At 41.8% G+C, this 12,420-nt stretch overlaps 1 protein-coding gene and 1 long non-coding RNA gene across 3 annotated transcripts in view; one reads left to right on the forward strand and one right to left on the reverse strand.

The window, feature by feature from the left end:
- Positions 1-1,101: 1,101 nt before the first annotated feature.
- On the reverse strand, positions 1,102-2,330 carry LOC134208184 (uncharacterized). Its single transcript, XR_009978534.1, has 4 exons — positions 2,185-2,330; positions 1,986-2,112; positions 1,775-1,913; positions 1,102-1,331 (listed from the first exon to the last, which is right to left on the reverse strand). It is a non-coding gene; the product is annotated as an uncharacterized LOC134208184 (long non-coding RNA).
- A 6,880-nt stretch (positions 2,331-9,210) lies between these two features.
- The window catches only part of LOC134208192 (TWiK family of potassium channels protein 7), a 45,259-nt gene continuing 42,049 nt past the window's right edge, over positions 9,211-12,420 (forward strand). The window contains exons 1-2 of one of the 2 annotated variants that reach the window (XM_062684255.1): positions 9,211-9,539; positions 9,599-9,846. In XM_062684255.1, coding sequence (XP_062540239.1) covers positions 9,643-9,846 — 204 coding nt within the window. In that variant the 5' untranslated portion in view covers positions 9,211-9,539; positions 9,599-9,642. Of the gene's footprint in view, positions 9,847-12,420 lie in introns of both variants that reach the window. The other variant, XM_062684246.1, reaches the window with a different exon arrangement.

A 12,420-nucleotide genomic window follows, 5' to 3' on the forward strand; every position in this document is an offset into this window, starting at 1 on the left:
TTCGGGCACCGCGGAGGAAAAAGAATTGTCTAGAACGAAGGTTTTGTTGGCTGACGTTGAAATTCAGCTGGGACAAAAGAGGAGGCGAGTCAATGTTCAGAAGCAAAAGGTCTACTACAAATAACGCACGGGCAGTATCACGGCGGACGCTTAGTAAATCTAGCTCAATTAACCTACAGCGGTCCTCATAACTAGGCAAAATGTCAGGGTTTCTCCACGGGAGGTGACGTAGAGCGAACCGTACGAATTTACGCTGAACTGATTCAATACGGGAAATATTATTCTGATAGTAAGGTGCCCAAACTACAGATGAATATTCTAAAGTGGATCTTACTAAAAAACAATATAGAGCCTTTAAACAGTGGACATCATTAAAATTCCTTGCTATTCGAAAAATGAAACCCAGAGTACGGGAGGCCTTAGAGACTATGAAAGCAACATGTTCATTAAACGTCAGCTTAGTGTCTAATAATACACCTAGATCCTTGACAACAGTCTCTCTACGTAGTGTGGTTGATCCAATAGTATAGTCAAAGGCAATTGCTGAATGTTTACGAGAAAACGAAATGAAGGAGCATTTATCTGCATTGAGAACCATACAATTCAGCTGACACCAGTCAGTGAAGAGATCCAACTGCGATTGCAAAAATAGTGTATCTTGTACACAGTTTACGATCCAAAATAATTTGAAGTCGTCGGCAAATGATAGTTTAAAGCACTTGAGTAGCAAGTTAATGTCGTTCAAGTAAACTATAAAAATTAAACGACCAAGATGGCTGCCTTGGGGAACTCCTGAAGTCACAGGGAAAAACGAAGAAACATACACAGAAAGAAATATCATTGATGCAATTAAAAAAACCATTGGTTAAAATAAAAAGTTTCGTTGGTTCTTTTTCGTAGAGAGTTGCGAAAAATCAAAATAAGAGTACGCCAACTGTTGATTAAAAAGTTTCTCACACCTTTGCTGAGACCCTAAAATTAAAAGTTCAAACTTTCAAAATAACTTTTAAACTGTCAAATCAAAACAGAAACACCTATGGAAATATACTGTAAATATAAGAGTTCGATATTTTTACTTCAAATAATGATGTTGTTGAAATTATTCGTAGTTTATTTTATTTAATTAATTAAATCAAGAGATTTTAAAATCCATTTATTATATCATAATTAACGGAAGTATAATTTTTTTATAAAAATAAATATAATCAAAAATACTCTTAACACAAACGTTGGCATTTTTAACCTTGTAACATCTTCCGGGAGCATACCTCGCTGGCCTCTCTCTCTCGACCCGATGCTGACAGGTTTTGACCCATGATTAAATAGCTTCGCTGAAACAAATCATACAAATACAAATTAGAATATACATCACAGAAAAACATAAAAAACACGAGTTAAGCCCCAAACGCAATACAACGGAACGGCGACGGAAACGGAAAATTTGACAGTTAGCCCATATATTTTCTGTCAAATTTTCCGTTTCCGTCGCCGTTCCGTTGTATTGCGTTTGGGGCTTTACACGATTAACTTGTAGTAAATATCGCTATAGTCAAGTTGAAAACCGAAATGGGGGACTATCGAAGTTGAATTTTTCTCGCAATCCGTACGTTAAACCTAACTTCGCTAGTAGTGCGCTAGTCTAATTAGGCCCTAATTAGACTAGCGCGCCACTAGCGTAGTTAGGTTTAACGTACGGATTGCGAGAGAAATCCAACTTAGCTAGTCCCGTATTCCGGTTTTCAGCTTAATCGAGTATATTTCAACATGTACTTACTTCATCCAACGCTATAGATATTTGTTCCGGGGATCCGGAATTTGGCCAGACTTGAGCCATTGAATCTTTGCAAGCCAATTCAGCGGCCATTCCATTGGCTAACTGATCTGCTTTTTTTGCCTGACCAGCTCGTCGAAGCCTGCAAAGATCGATTGAGGACAAAATGGAAAACTATTCATGAAACATACTTTTGAAGAATCGGATAAATTACCTTTTGTTTTTCCTTGCATTTTTGGTTTCTGTATATGCCGCAGAGCGGCTGCAGGGAGGGAAAACGGCCGACAGGGTTCTCGGAAGTGATAGTGTCACGTCGATCGTGGCTCGCTCTTTTGCGATACCTGTAAAGTAGTAAAGTAGAAAGATAGGTATATGATACAGCTTCGGGTTTTTCAATAATGATAGACCTATACCTTTTATTTATGGCAGCCTTTCCCAAATATTCGGCAAATGAAATTTAAAAACTCTGATGCTGCGCGCATCGCGGACATAAACTTTAATGTTTTGTTTTTTTTTGCCGGTTGTGCCACAGACACTGACACTGCACAAAATAACATAAGTTTTTGTTCGCGATTTGACAGATTTATAATTTTTACACTAAAAGAAAAAACTTTTAAATTTACACTATAAATAGATAAAAACAACTTTCGAATTAAAAACATCACTTTTACTGTGACGGAAAAACTTTTAATTTTACGAAAAACAAACAATTTTTAAATGTAAAGCTCAAACCATTTATTTACATGATGTTTGTTCTTTGTGTGTAGTCGCCAATTTTTATCGCCATTTTACGGTTTCCTAAATAAGAACTGAGCCAACAGAGAATGGAACCAGAGAATCCAAGTCGTTCAAATTTGGCGACAGCGATTTGGTGATTGATTTTGTCAATAGCTGATGAGAAGTCAGTATATATTGAATCGATTTGTTGTCCTTTCTGAAGAGCTTGCATAATAATCGAGGAGTAGATGATCAAGTTAGTATTTGTAGATCGCTTTGGAACAAAACCGTGTTGATCCTCAGAAATGTAGTTCAGGCAATTGTAGGATAGGAACTTTAGAACAACTAGTTCGAACAATTTAGACATGGCACATAGCGCTGCTATACCACGATAGTTTTTTACCTCTTGCTTATTACCTTTCTTGAAGACAGGAAAAGTGTATGATTTTTTCCAAAAATCCGGAAAAATTCCTGAACGTAACGATGAGTTGAATAGGATTGACAAAGGTAACGACAAACTTCTAGAACATTTTTTGAGAATAGTTGAAGGAATACCATCCGGGCCCGAACTGGTAGATGATTTTAGCGACGAGCAGCACCTACCACCTGATTCACGCTCTAGCACTTGGGTGCTCACTCTAGCACACCCTGACACAAGCTCAGACACACCATATGGGACTTACTTAGGTTCTCACTTCTGACATGCCATGCGAGTCTGACTTGGGTGCTCACCTTTAACTTGCCACGCGAGACTGACTTGGATGCTCACTCTAATCACCTCTGCCATGCCTCGAGGTGTCTAAAGCGATAGGTACCAACAGTTCTACGCTGCGACCCTCCTACCTCGGCATATGCAGTCCATACTAAAGGTGCCGTCAGACGTTGCAAGCAAATCACTCGCAACGAGCATTTTGCTCGCAGAAAGTGACAACTGTCAAAAAATTTCCTGTCTGACTACACTGAAAGTGATTGCATGCAAACAAATGACAACTAGTAAGCAAACGCTTGCTTGCAATGTGTGACTGCTAAGCGTTAAAAATTTTCAACTCGCAGAAACGAAATTGCGCTTGCTAGTGCAGCACTAGCAAATTTTTCGCTCGCAAAAGTGAAAACGTTTTCAGGTGGCAGTGTTGCACTGCAAAAATAGGAATGAAATTAGATTTTGTGGCCGAAAAACAAGTTTTTCGTTTTTGTTTATATTTGCATGAGAGTAAATCTGTCATTTGCTTAAAGTAAAAAATTGCTACGTGTGACTGCAATTGCGAGTGCTCTCAGAAATCATTCGCTCGCACGAGTGATTTGCTTGCAACGTCTGACGGCACCTTAACACCTATGCGCTCACTCTTCTGCCATGCCTCATGGTGGCGACTGCGATTGCCACCCGCTGCAACACTCTTACCTCGACATGTGCAAACCTCTCATTCACTTCCTCACGCTCAGCCTGTTTTCACTCTAATCAACCAATCACAAGTTAGTCATGCTTGTCGACTGCTGCTCGGCGCGCCAGATTCTCTGCAAGGTGCAGGCAGTCTAAGTGGTTGCAATCGAAACTGCGTTCCACCTCTACACCGCATGGCATATCCTCTGGATAAGGGTATCCGGGGTTGTGTCCCTACCGCAAACGTCTAGCATAGCTCTTCTTTCGACGTCGAAACGAGGACATACGAACAGTATGTGCTCTGCAGTTTCGTCAACACCTGGGCAGTCAGGGCAGACGGGGCTCTCCACGTGCCTAAACCTGTGGAGGTACTGCCGGAAGCAGCCATGGCATGACAGGAATTGTGTCAGATGGAAGTGAACTTCCCCATGGGGTCTCTCCACCCTGCTCGATATGTTAGGTATCGGTCGGTGGGTCCACCTACCTTTAGAAGAGTTATCCTACTCGCGCTGCCATCTGCCAACCGAAGTCACCCTGATGCGTTCGCGGGCTCCCCTGGTGCCATGTAGCTCGAAACACTCCTCAACTGGCATCATACTGGCAATCACGCAGGCTGTATAGTTTGATATCGTGCGGTAGGCAGATATCACTCTGAGACACATTAAGCGGTACGTGCTCTCCAGCTTCCACAGGTAACTGGTTACCCCAGAGTTCTCGCCCAGGACGGGCCGCCGTACCTATGAATAGATACGGCAACGCCTGCCAGTAGCCTACGTCTACTGGCATACACCTTGGAACTGTTGGACATCATCCTCGATAATGCCGCAACAGTAGTCGAAGCCCTCTTGCACGCATAGTCGACATGGCTACAGAAGGTCAGCTTGTCGTCTATCACGACCCCAAGGAGCTTCAAACTCCGTTTTGATCAGGGGGTAATATGCGGTGCATCGCGCCTCTTCTGCATGTAGTATGAAGCAAATGTAAATAAACAATCCCACAATGTTTTCGTTAGTCAGCAGTAGTGTAGGTTAACCAATATCCTACAAGATTCCAGTTCGAAAAATGTTACACTTGCCAAGCGGGGTGGCCCAGGGTGGCCCGCCTTTCCCAAGCGGCGAGGCCCGGATAATACATCTTAGGTAGGCTTGATTTGTTCGTGGATGACAGGCTTACTCCCCCCCTGGTTTTTGATCGCGACTTCACCCACGTCAATCACTGCAAGTTGAACCGACTTGCGGTTGTTGACGATAACCACCTCCGTCTTTTGGTGAGCGAGCTGCAGGCCTCTAGCGCTCATCCAATCCTCCACCGTGCTGATCGCGTGAACTGCGGTCAGTTCTACCTCGGGAATTGACTCCCCGTAGACCTCCAAGGTTACGTCATCTGCGAAACCGACGATCTTAACACCAGGAGGGAACTTTAGCTTCAGAACCCCGTCATACATAAGGTTCCATAGTACCGGACCCAATATTGAACCTTGCGGAACTCCTGCGGTAATAGGAACGCTTATCTCACTGGCATCGGTCTCGTAATAGTACACGGTTCTGGAAATAGCTTTCCAAAATCCGGTACAGGCCCACCGACAGGCTAAGCTGGTGTAACGAGAGCGCATCCCAGCTTCCGCTGTTGAATGCGTTCTTTACATCAAGTTTCTTTAACGCACAGTATCGAATACCTCGCCTTTTCTGTTCGATCGCTATCTCGTCGGTCTTTACCACCGAGTTAATAGCGTCCAACGTGGACTTAACCTTGCGAAAACCGAACTGGTTGCTAGACAGGCCGTTCGTACCCTCTGAGTACGGGGTCAGCCTGTTGAGGATGATCCTCTCTAGCAACTTGCCCGTCGTGTCTATAAGGCAGATTGATCTATGCGCCGATGGGTCGCCCGGCGGCTTCCCGGCCTTCGGCAACAACACCAGTTTCTGTCCTTTCCATCTTTCGGGGAATTTACACTCATCTAGGCATCTTTGCATAGCTAGCCTGAACATGTTCGGGTTCGCTAGGATGGCTGCTTGAGAGCGCTTTTCGGAACTCCTTCAGGCCCTGGAGCTTTGTTCGTTACCAGGGATTTGGCCACCGCGAGTAACTCGCGAGGCCAGGGACTTGTGGCTCGTGACGGGAATAGTACCTCGATAATCATCGCCAACCTATCCGGGGACCGTTTGGGGGTGAAGAGCTCACTTTGGTCTTGGCCATCGCTATCCTGTAGGCGTAACCCCACGGATTCACGTTGGCTCCTTCGCATAGGTTGTCGAAACACGCTCTCTTACTGCTCTTGATGCCATTGTTAAAGGCCAGTTTTGCAGCTCGAAACACTTCACGGCGGTCTGTTCTTTCATCCTCGGTGCGGGCACGTTGCATCCTTCGGCTAGCCTTGAAGCAGGTTGGTCGAAGGGCCGCAATCTCGGGACTCCGCTAGCATACCAGCCGTCTGCCATGTCTCGGCAGGGCTTTCCTCGGCATGGTGACGTCACACGCGCGTGATAGGACAGCTACCAACGCATCCCCGCTTAGACCTTCAGTGTTGGCTTCTGGCCGCGGTGAAAACTTCGCTATGGAAGTGATTGGTTCTCCACCCCGGAACTGACAGGGATCCACCGACCTCGGATGTTGCACGCCATAGTTGATCTTAAAGCGAATTGCTAGATGATCACTATGGGTGTAACCCTCGTCCACGCTCCAGTCCAAGTCTGGTGCCAGACCAGGACTGACAAACGTTACGCCAATCCATGACTCAACACCGTTCCTTCTGAACGTGCTAGCGGAACCATCATTGATTAGCACTGCGTCGAGCTTCGCTAGCGCCTCTAGTAACGCTTGAACCCTTCGATTGGTGCAGCGGCTGTCCCACTCCACTGCCCAAGCGTTAAAATCTCCTGCTATGACAACCGGCTTACGACGCACTAGGTCAGACGGTAGCCTAGCTATCATCTGGTTGAACTGTTCTAATGGCCACCTTGGTGGGGCATAGCAGCTACAATAGAACACACCATTGATCTTAGCTATCGCGACACCCTCAGCAGAGGAGTGTACCACCCCTTGGATCGGGTACCGTTACCGTACCGTCATACAAATAGCCGCCATCCTAGACCCGTCCGGTTGCTACGTTTAATATGTAGATTTGCTAAAAACTACACTACCGCAACTATAGGAGCACCCACGACTATAGGAACTTTTACCCTAGCTGTTACAATAATGTGCGAAAGAAATATGGTCCCCAACATGAAATGAGCGAGAACAACGCGTTTTAACAAACCCCATCGGTGGGGGGCGCCTATCCGAATCAGTTTTTTCCAACTTGTAAGTGCGATAGTTTTGTTTTCATGGCTTGTTATGATTTAAAGAGGTTTTTGCCTCTCTTTTATTATTGTTCGTTATCTATTGAGAGCGATTTCTGCAATCCCTGGTTTGAATGTTAGCAAATTTAATAAGAATTACAATGAAATCAGTGCATTAAATCTATCGAAGCAATAGGCACCTAACTTTTCAATACCATATTACAAATAAACAAGAATCTATTTAACCCAAACATTAAAATCAAGCGTGTAGAATGTTCTCAGTGTAGATTTATATGGCCCTTCTACCTTTTCAATAAACATCTTTCAAACATAGAGAATTAATGTGTACCAAATCTGGTTGGAATTGGTCCTGGGGGTTGGGAGTTACATTGAATTGCTCGTTTTCTAAAGACAACCTCTCCCCCTTTTCCCAATGACCATCCCACCCCCTTTGTTATGTTTGTTATTGGATAGGAATGTGTGTACCAAATTTGGTTCAAATCGGTCCAGGGGTTCATAATTTACTCTAAATTGACAGTTTTCTGAACAATACTCCTCCCTTCAGACCTCTCCCCCTTTCCCAAATTACCCTCCCATATGATCGTCTCCTCATAGTGAATATGTGTACAAACTTTGGTTGAAATCGGTCTTAGGAGCATTATGTATTTTGAGCACAATTTTAGAAAAATTTCTTAATCCTTAATAAAATGACTAAAAATATGAAAACTCGTGATATATGGGGCATTAAGCAAAACGAGATCAATAACAAGATACAAAAATGTTCCATGAAACAGCATTCACTGAGTTTCTTGGAAAATTCCCTTTCAAATAACCACTTAATCTCTTCTGTGACTGACGACGTCGCTAACAATCGCTAACAACGCTACAAATAAAAGCAGTCGCCCAGCGAAGACAGCTGCGTCACGTGTGTTTGTCGCTGGGGCAACTGTCGTCGCGGCTTTATCGCTGGATCGCTGCATGAAATGTTTTCGCTTCCATACCAACGGCGATAGAATCGCAGTGGCCAAACAGTTGCGCCAGTCGCTTCGCGTTTGTTTGGATAGACCTTAAAAACTAAAGCGATTTTTCGGCGCTTGTTTTCCACACTTTCGCGCTCAGTATAGGTACATCGTACATGTATAGCACCATTTTATAGAATATGTTTTTATGCCGTTTCGCAAAAGTGCCCACACGACATTACATTACAAACAGAAAAAGGATGTCTGTTCAACAATGAACCACGTTGCAAACGAATCTCATTGTCGCCATCGTCATATTATGGGAAGTTGGAGTGAAATGCGGTACCGGACTACCAATGACAAACACCGCTGATGTTAGTGATGCTTGCCATAGCATTTGAACTACGGCATGGCATTGGTACTATCGTGTTGGTTTTTTAAAATCCCCTTTAGAACCAATTCACAGCTTTTTATAATTTATCTTGGCATCTATGACCGAGTCTTCGCAAAGAATGTTTCACTTTCTTTTCCCTCGCTTATATTGTGCAGCTAGTTATGGCAAGTTTTGATTTCCTTTCAAAGCTACTACTGCGATAGTACGGTTTTGTGATAAATGTGTTAACAATGAAAGCACTCATATATGAAATGAACAGATGCGTTCAGTAAAAAGGTGACGCCTTTTAGTGCTAATCACCTACAGAATTGGTACCCTATAAAACACATTTTTTTTTCAACTTGATCTCAATACTAATTATTAATTTTCCGGGTGGATTCCAATTTTTCAGATTTAAAAGCGCAGGTATTTCATGTGAATAAGTTTGGATACTTCGTTGTATAGATCAATATTTTTCACGATTAGGTACTCTGTCTTATTTGCACTACGACGGTCCCCATTATTCGTCCCATTCGGTGAACAACTTTAGCTTTTCCTCTGCCGTTTTCAGCATCACATCATTACCCACGGAGTTTTGGGTAGTGAAATTCGGCACATCGGAGACTATGGCGCTGATGATGATGATGATGGTGACCCCGTGGACGAGGACGATGATGCGGACTGGGACTATGTCTCTTGGTTACTGTAGTAGGGTTCCCCAGTCTGATCTGGATCTTCGTTGGTTTCGGTTGCCCAACTAAGTAGTATGTCGGAAAAATCTGTGAAACCGGGCGAGGAAAACGATTGTGATACCTCTTGCGAATTGAGTGAGCGTAAAAATTCAAACGAGTTTTCACCCGCAGCGTTCTAATCTTCAGCATTTCTGTTTTCTCTGCTGTCGATATGCGGCGGTGTGCTGTTAGTCATATGAGCTGGAAATGAACCATCTGTTGATCGTTGACCGCGGCAGCAGTCAAAAGTATGAAGGAAAACGTGAGAAAAGCGATGAAAATTAATAGCAAAATTAATATGCCATAGAGGAGCGGATTATACGAAGTAATCGGTGGGCCGCCCGAAGAAATTTATGGCGTTCAAATGTGATCTAGTGTTGCATCTTTCCAGAAAATTTATTGAGTTGAGTGAGATTTGAGAAAAAAAAATTAGCGATGACGAATTCCCCGGAAAACGGAACGGTCACAAGTGATCTTATGGAGCATTTTAAAAAGATTGATGTTAAAGTCGTCGATCAGGAGCAAGAAGCATTTACAGTCAGGGTTGTTAAGTTTTGGAAAAGGCTGGAAATCAAAACGGCGTTATCTCACGTGGGCTTGTTGTTATCGTTGGCAATTTATTGTGGAGTAGGAGGAGTGGTAAGTTGTGTGCACATTTTCCAAAACATATATTTTTGTTGAGTTGTAGAAATGAGGAAAGTTGGATGAATATGACGAAGTTTAGTTGGAATGCTGGTATCAGAATGTGTACCAATTATTTTAAAAGTTAGTTGTTTATGCAATGATTTATCGTATGAGTTGGGTAGGTTTTTTTCTGCTATTAATAACATGCTGTTATACACATTGGCGTAAATAAGGGTAATCGGGAGCTGCCTTGCCCCCGTCAGACCTACTTGTGTTCGTCATAGAAAATTTGAGAAATTAATTCCAAAGCAGTCAACTTCAATTTATTTTGTAAATATTTCCGTATTCAGGTTGGTACTTGATCAGAATTCTTTCATAGGCATTAGACTTATAGACTTTTACGACCATTTGTTCGGAAATTCGGAAAAGTGTCGAACTTGTTTTGTGCAAAATGTAATCTTTAAGTAATACGTTGAAGTTTTTCAGTGGAATGACCTTACAAGTCATGATAAGACCAATTTTCGCTATTCTATGTAAATGTGTCCCTTATATTTGTGGCATATTTGTGCCTTTTTCGACCTTACTGTTAAGGTCGGGAATTAATATCTGAAAGAAATACATAAAGATGAAGAATAAGAAATAATAGTGCACAATTAATCCTTTTTGAAAACTAATTAAATTATTCCAAGATTTGTTTCGGATTCCTACTGTGCATAATCTCATATATTTGAATCCATAGCTTACTTCCAAAAAATCAAGCGGAATCTTAGCTTCTTCACGATATCTCAATAGTCGAACACCTGTGACTTCATTTCAATACTTCTTATATTTTAATAATTTCTTTTGGATCTCTTAAATTTCTCTAGAATCCTGACATCTTTCCAGAATTAATAAACAAAAGATTTATTTAGATCCAATGTAAAAGAATTAATAAAAATGTGCACATATTATAATTATAAAGACCCACAAAACTCATGCAAGTAATGAAAGATTCATTTGAAAAAAGTATAATCAACAAACCTCATTATATTTTAATAATTTCAAAATCTTTTAAGTCGAATTACATAAAAAGAGAAATGCAGAGTTCCTAAAAAATCTTAAATGTTAGTTATAATACATCTGTATTGTATCTGTGCTGTTCATTTGGTATATAATATACTATGGGTCTCAGGGCCTTCTATAAAAAGTTTGGTTTTGGAGTGAACATATAGCCACAGACAAACAGACGTAACACTGATGAAATTTCCATCACCCATGCTTTGAACGGTCGTTTTAAACTAAACTGATTACTCGTTTCACACCTAGAGGCGCGCGTATCGTTTACCTTTGGACTCGACATCTCACACTAGCACACATTGTCGTACTAAATAACATTTCGTGCAACATGCACGCGAGATGATGATAAAGTAACTGGGCGATGAATTTTTCAGGAAATTGTTCTAACTGTTACGTCTGTTTGTCTGTGATATAGCCTTTACTCGTACTTAGTGTACGAGAAAAGCAAAAACCTTCTAACATTCTTCGATTTTTGTTGAGAAATCTATTCCATACTCTAAGAAATAACTTTATCTCCCGTATCGTGAAAAACATTATTTATTTCAAAAATATAGAAAAGTGTCTTGATCTTATTCCATGACACTTTGAAATTGTTGAAATTCCTATCGTATACAGAATAATGTAATAGGGGTATTCACGACTCGGATAACCCCCGACGGCTGATCTATCCTTCCAACTCCACGCTCTACGACTAGTATATGCACTCTCCACAAGATGATGACAGTTATCAGGGTGTCGACTCAAATTTGAGAATAAAATTCCCCGACTTTCCCTGACTTTCCAGACCGTTTCTCGAAAAATTCCAGTTGTGAAATTTCAATTCCTATCAGCATATGAAAATTCTGCAAGATTGAATCCTTGAAGTCCATACTAGTTCCTGAGTTACTGGAAGCCTAATCACTCCTAGAAGCAGTACCTTTAGAATTTGTAGGAAATCGTAGGTAAGGTGTGGTCGTTTACAAAGGTTCAAGAATGTACGCAGAACTCCATCGTTGACATTTGCATGATCGACTTTAGAACTTTTACCAAACAATCAAAGGAGCTTCTAGAAATCCTTTGAATTCCCTTAAGGAGGAATGAAGGTTCACAACACTACATAAATCCTTATTTTTTGAATGAGTGTTTGTGATATTTCCCGGTGTTGCACTAACACAATCACAGTTTTCCGAAGGACGGAAAGAGACAGACGAAGCACTGCCGGTGGTAAATCATTCAGAAAGCTGTTATCTTTGCCCAACTTGAACCTTAGAATTGTTAAAGATTTGCAGGTATTGTCGTGGACGTTAAGAAACCTCCATTGGCTCTCAAGTATTCTTACGGAGTAAGAATTCTTATTCACTCTCTGAGGGGTTTATGGGCTTAAATAGTCGCGTACTGCTAGCAATCCTCCAGATATTCACGAACTCAATACCTACAAGCTCCGAAAAATCTATTCAGTCCAGGAAAACATTCTAACCACTGCGATTCTTTAAATATTTTGGTCAGTATATACTCAGGTCGTTTGTTTTTTGACGAATTCGATTTTCGATTCGG

Source organism: Armigeres subalbatus, chromosome 1, assembly GCF_024139115.2.
Source record: "Armigeres subalbatus isolate Guangzhou_Male chromosome 1, GZ_Asu_2, whole genome shotgun sequence".
Classification (NCBI taxonomy): Eukaryota; Metazoa; Arthropoda; class Insecta; order Diptera; family Culicidae; genus Armigeres; species Armigeres subalbatus.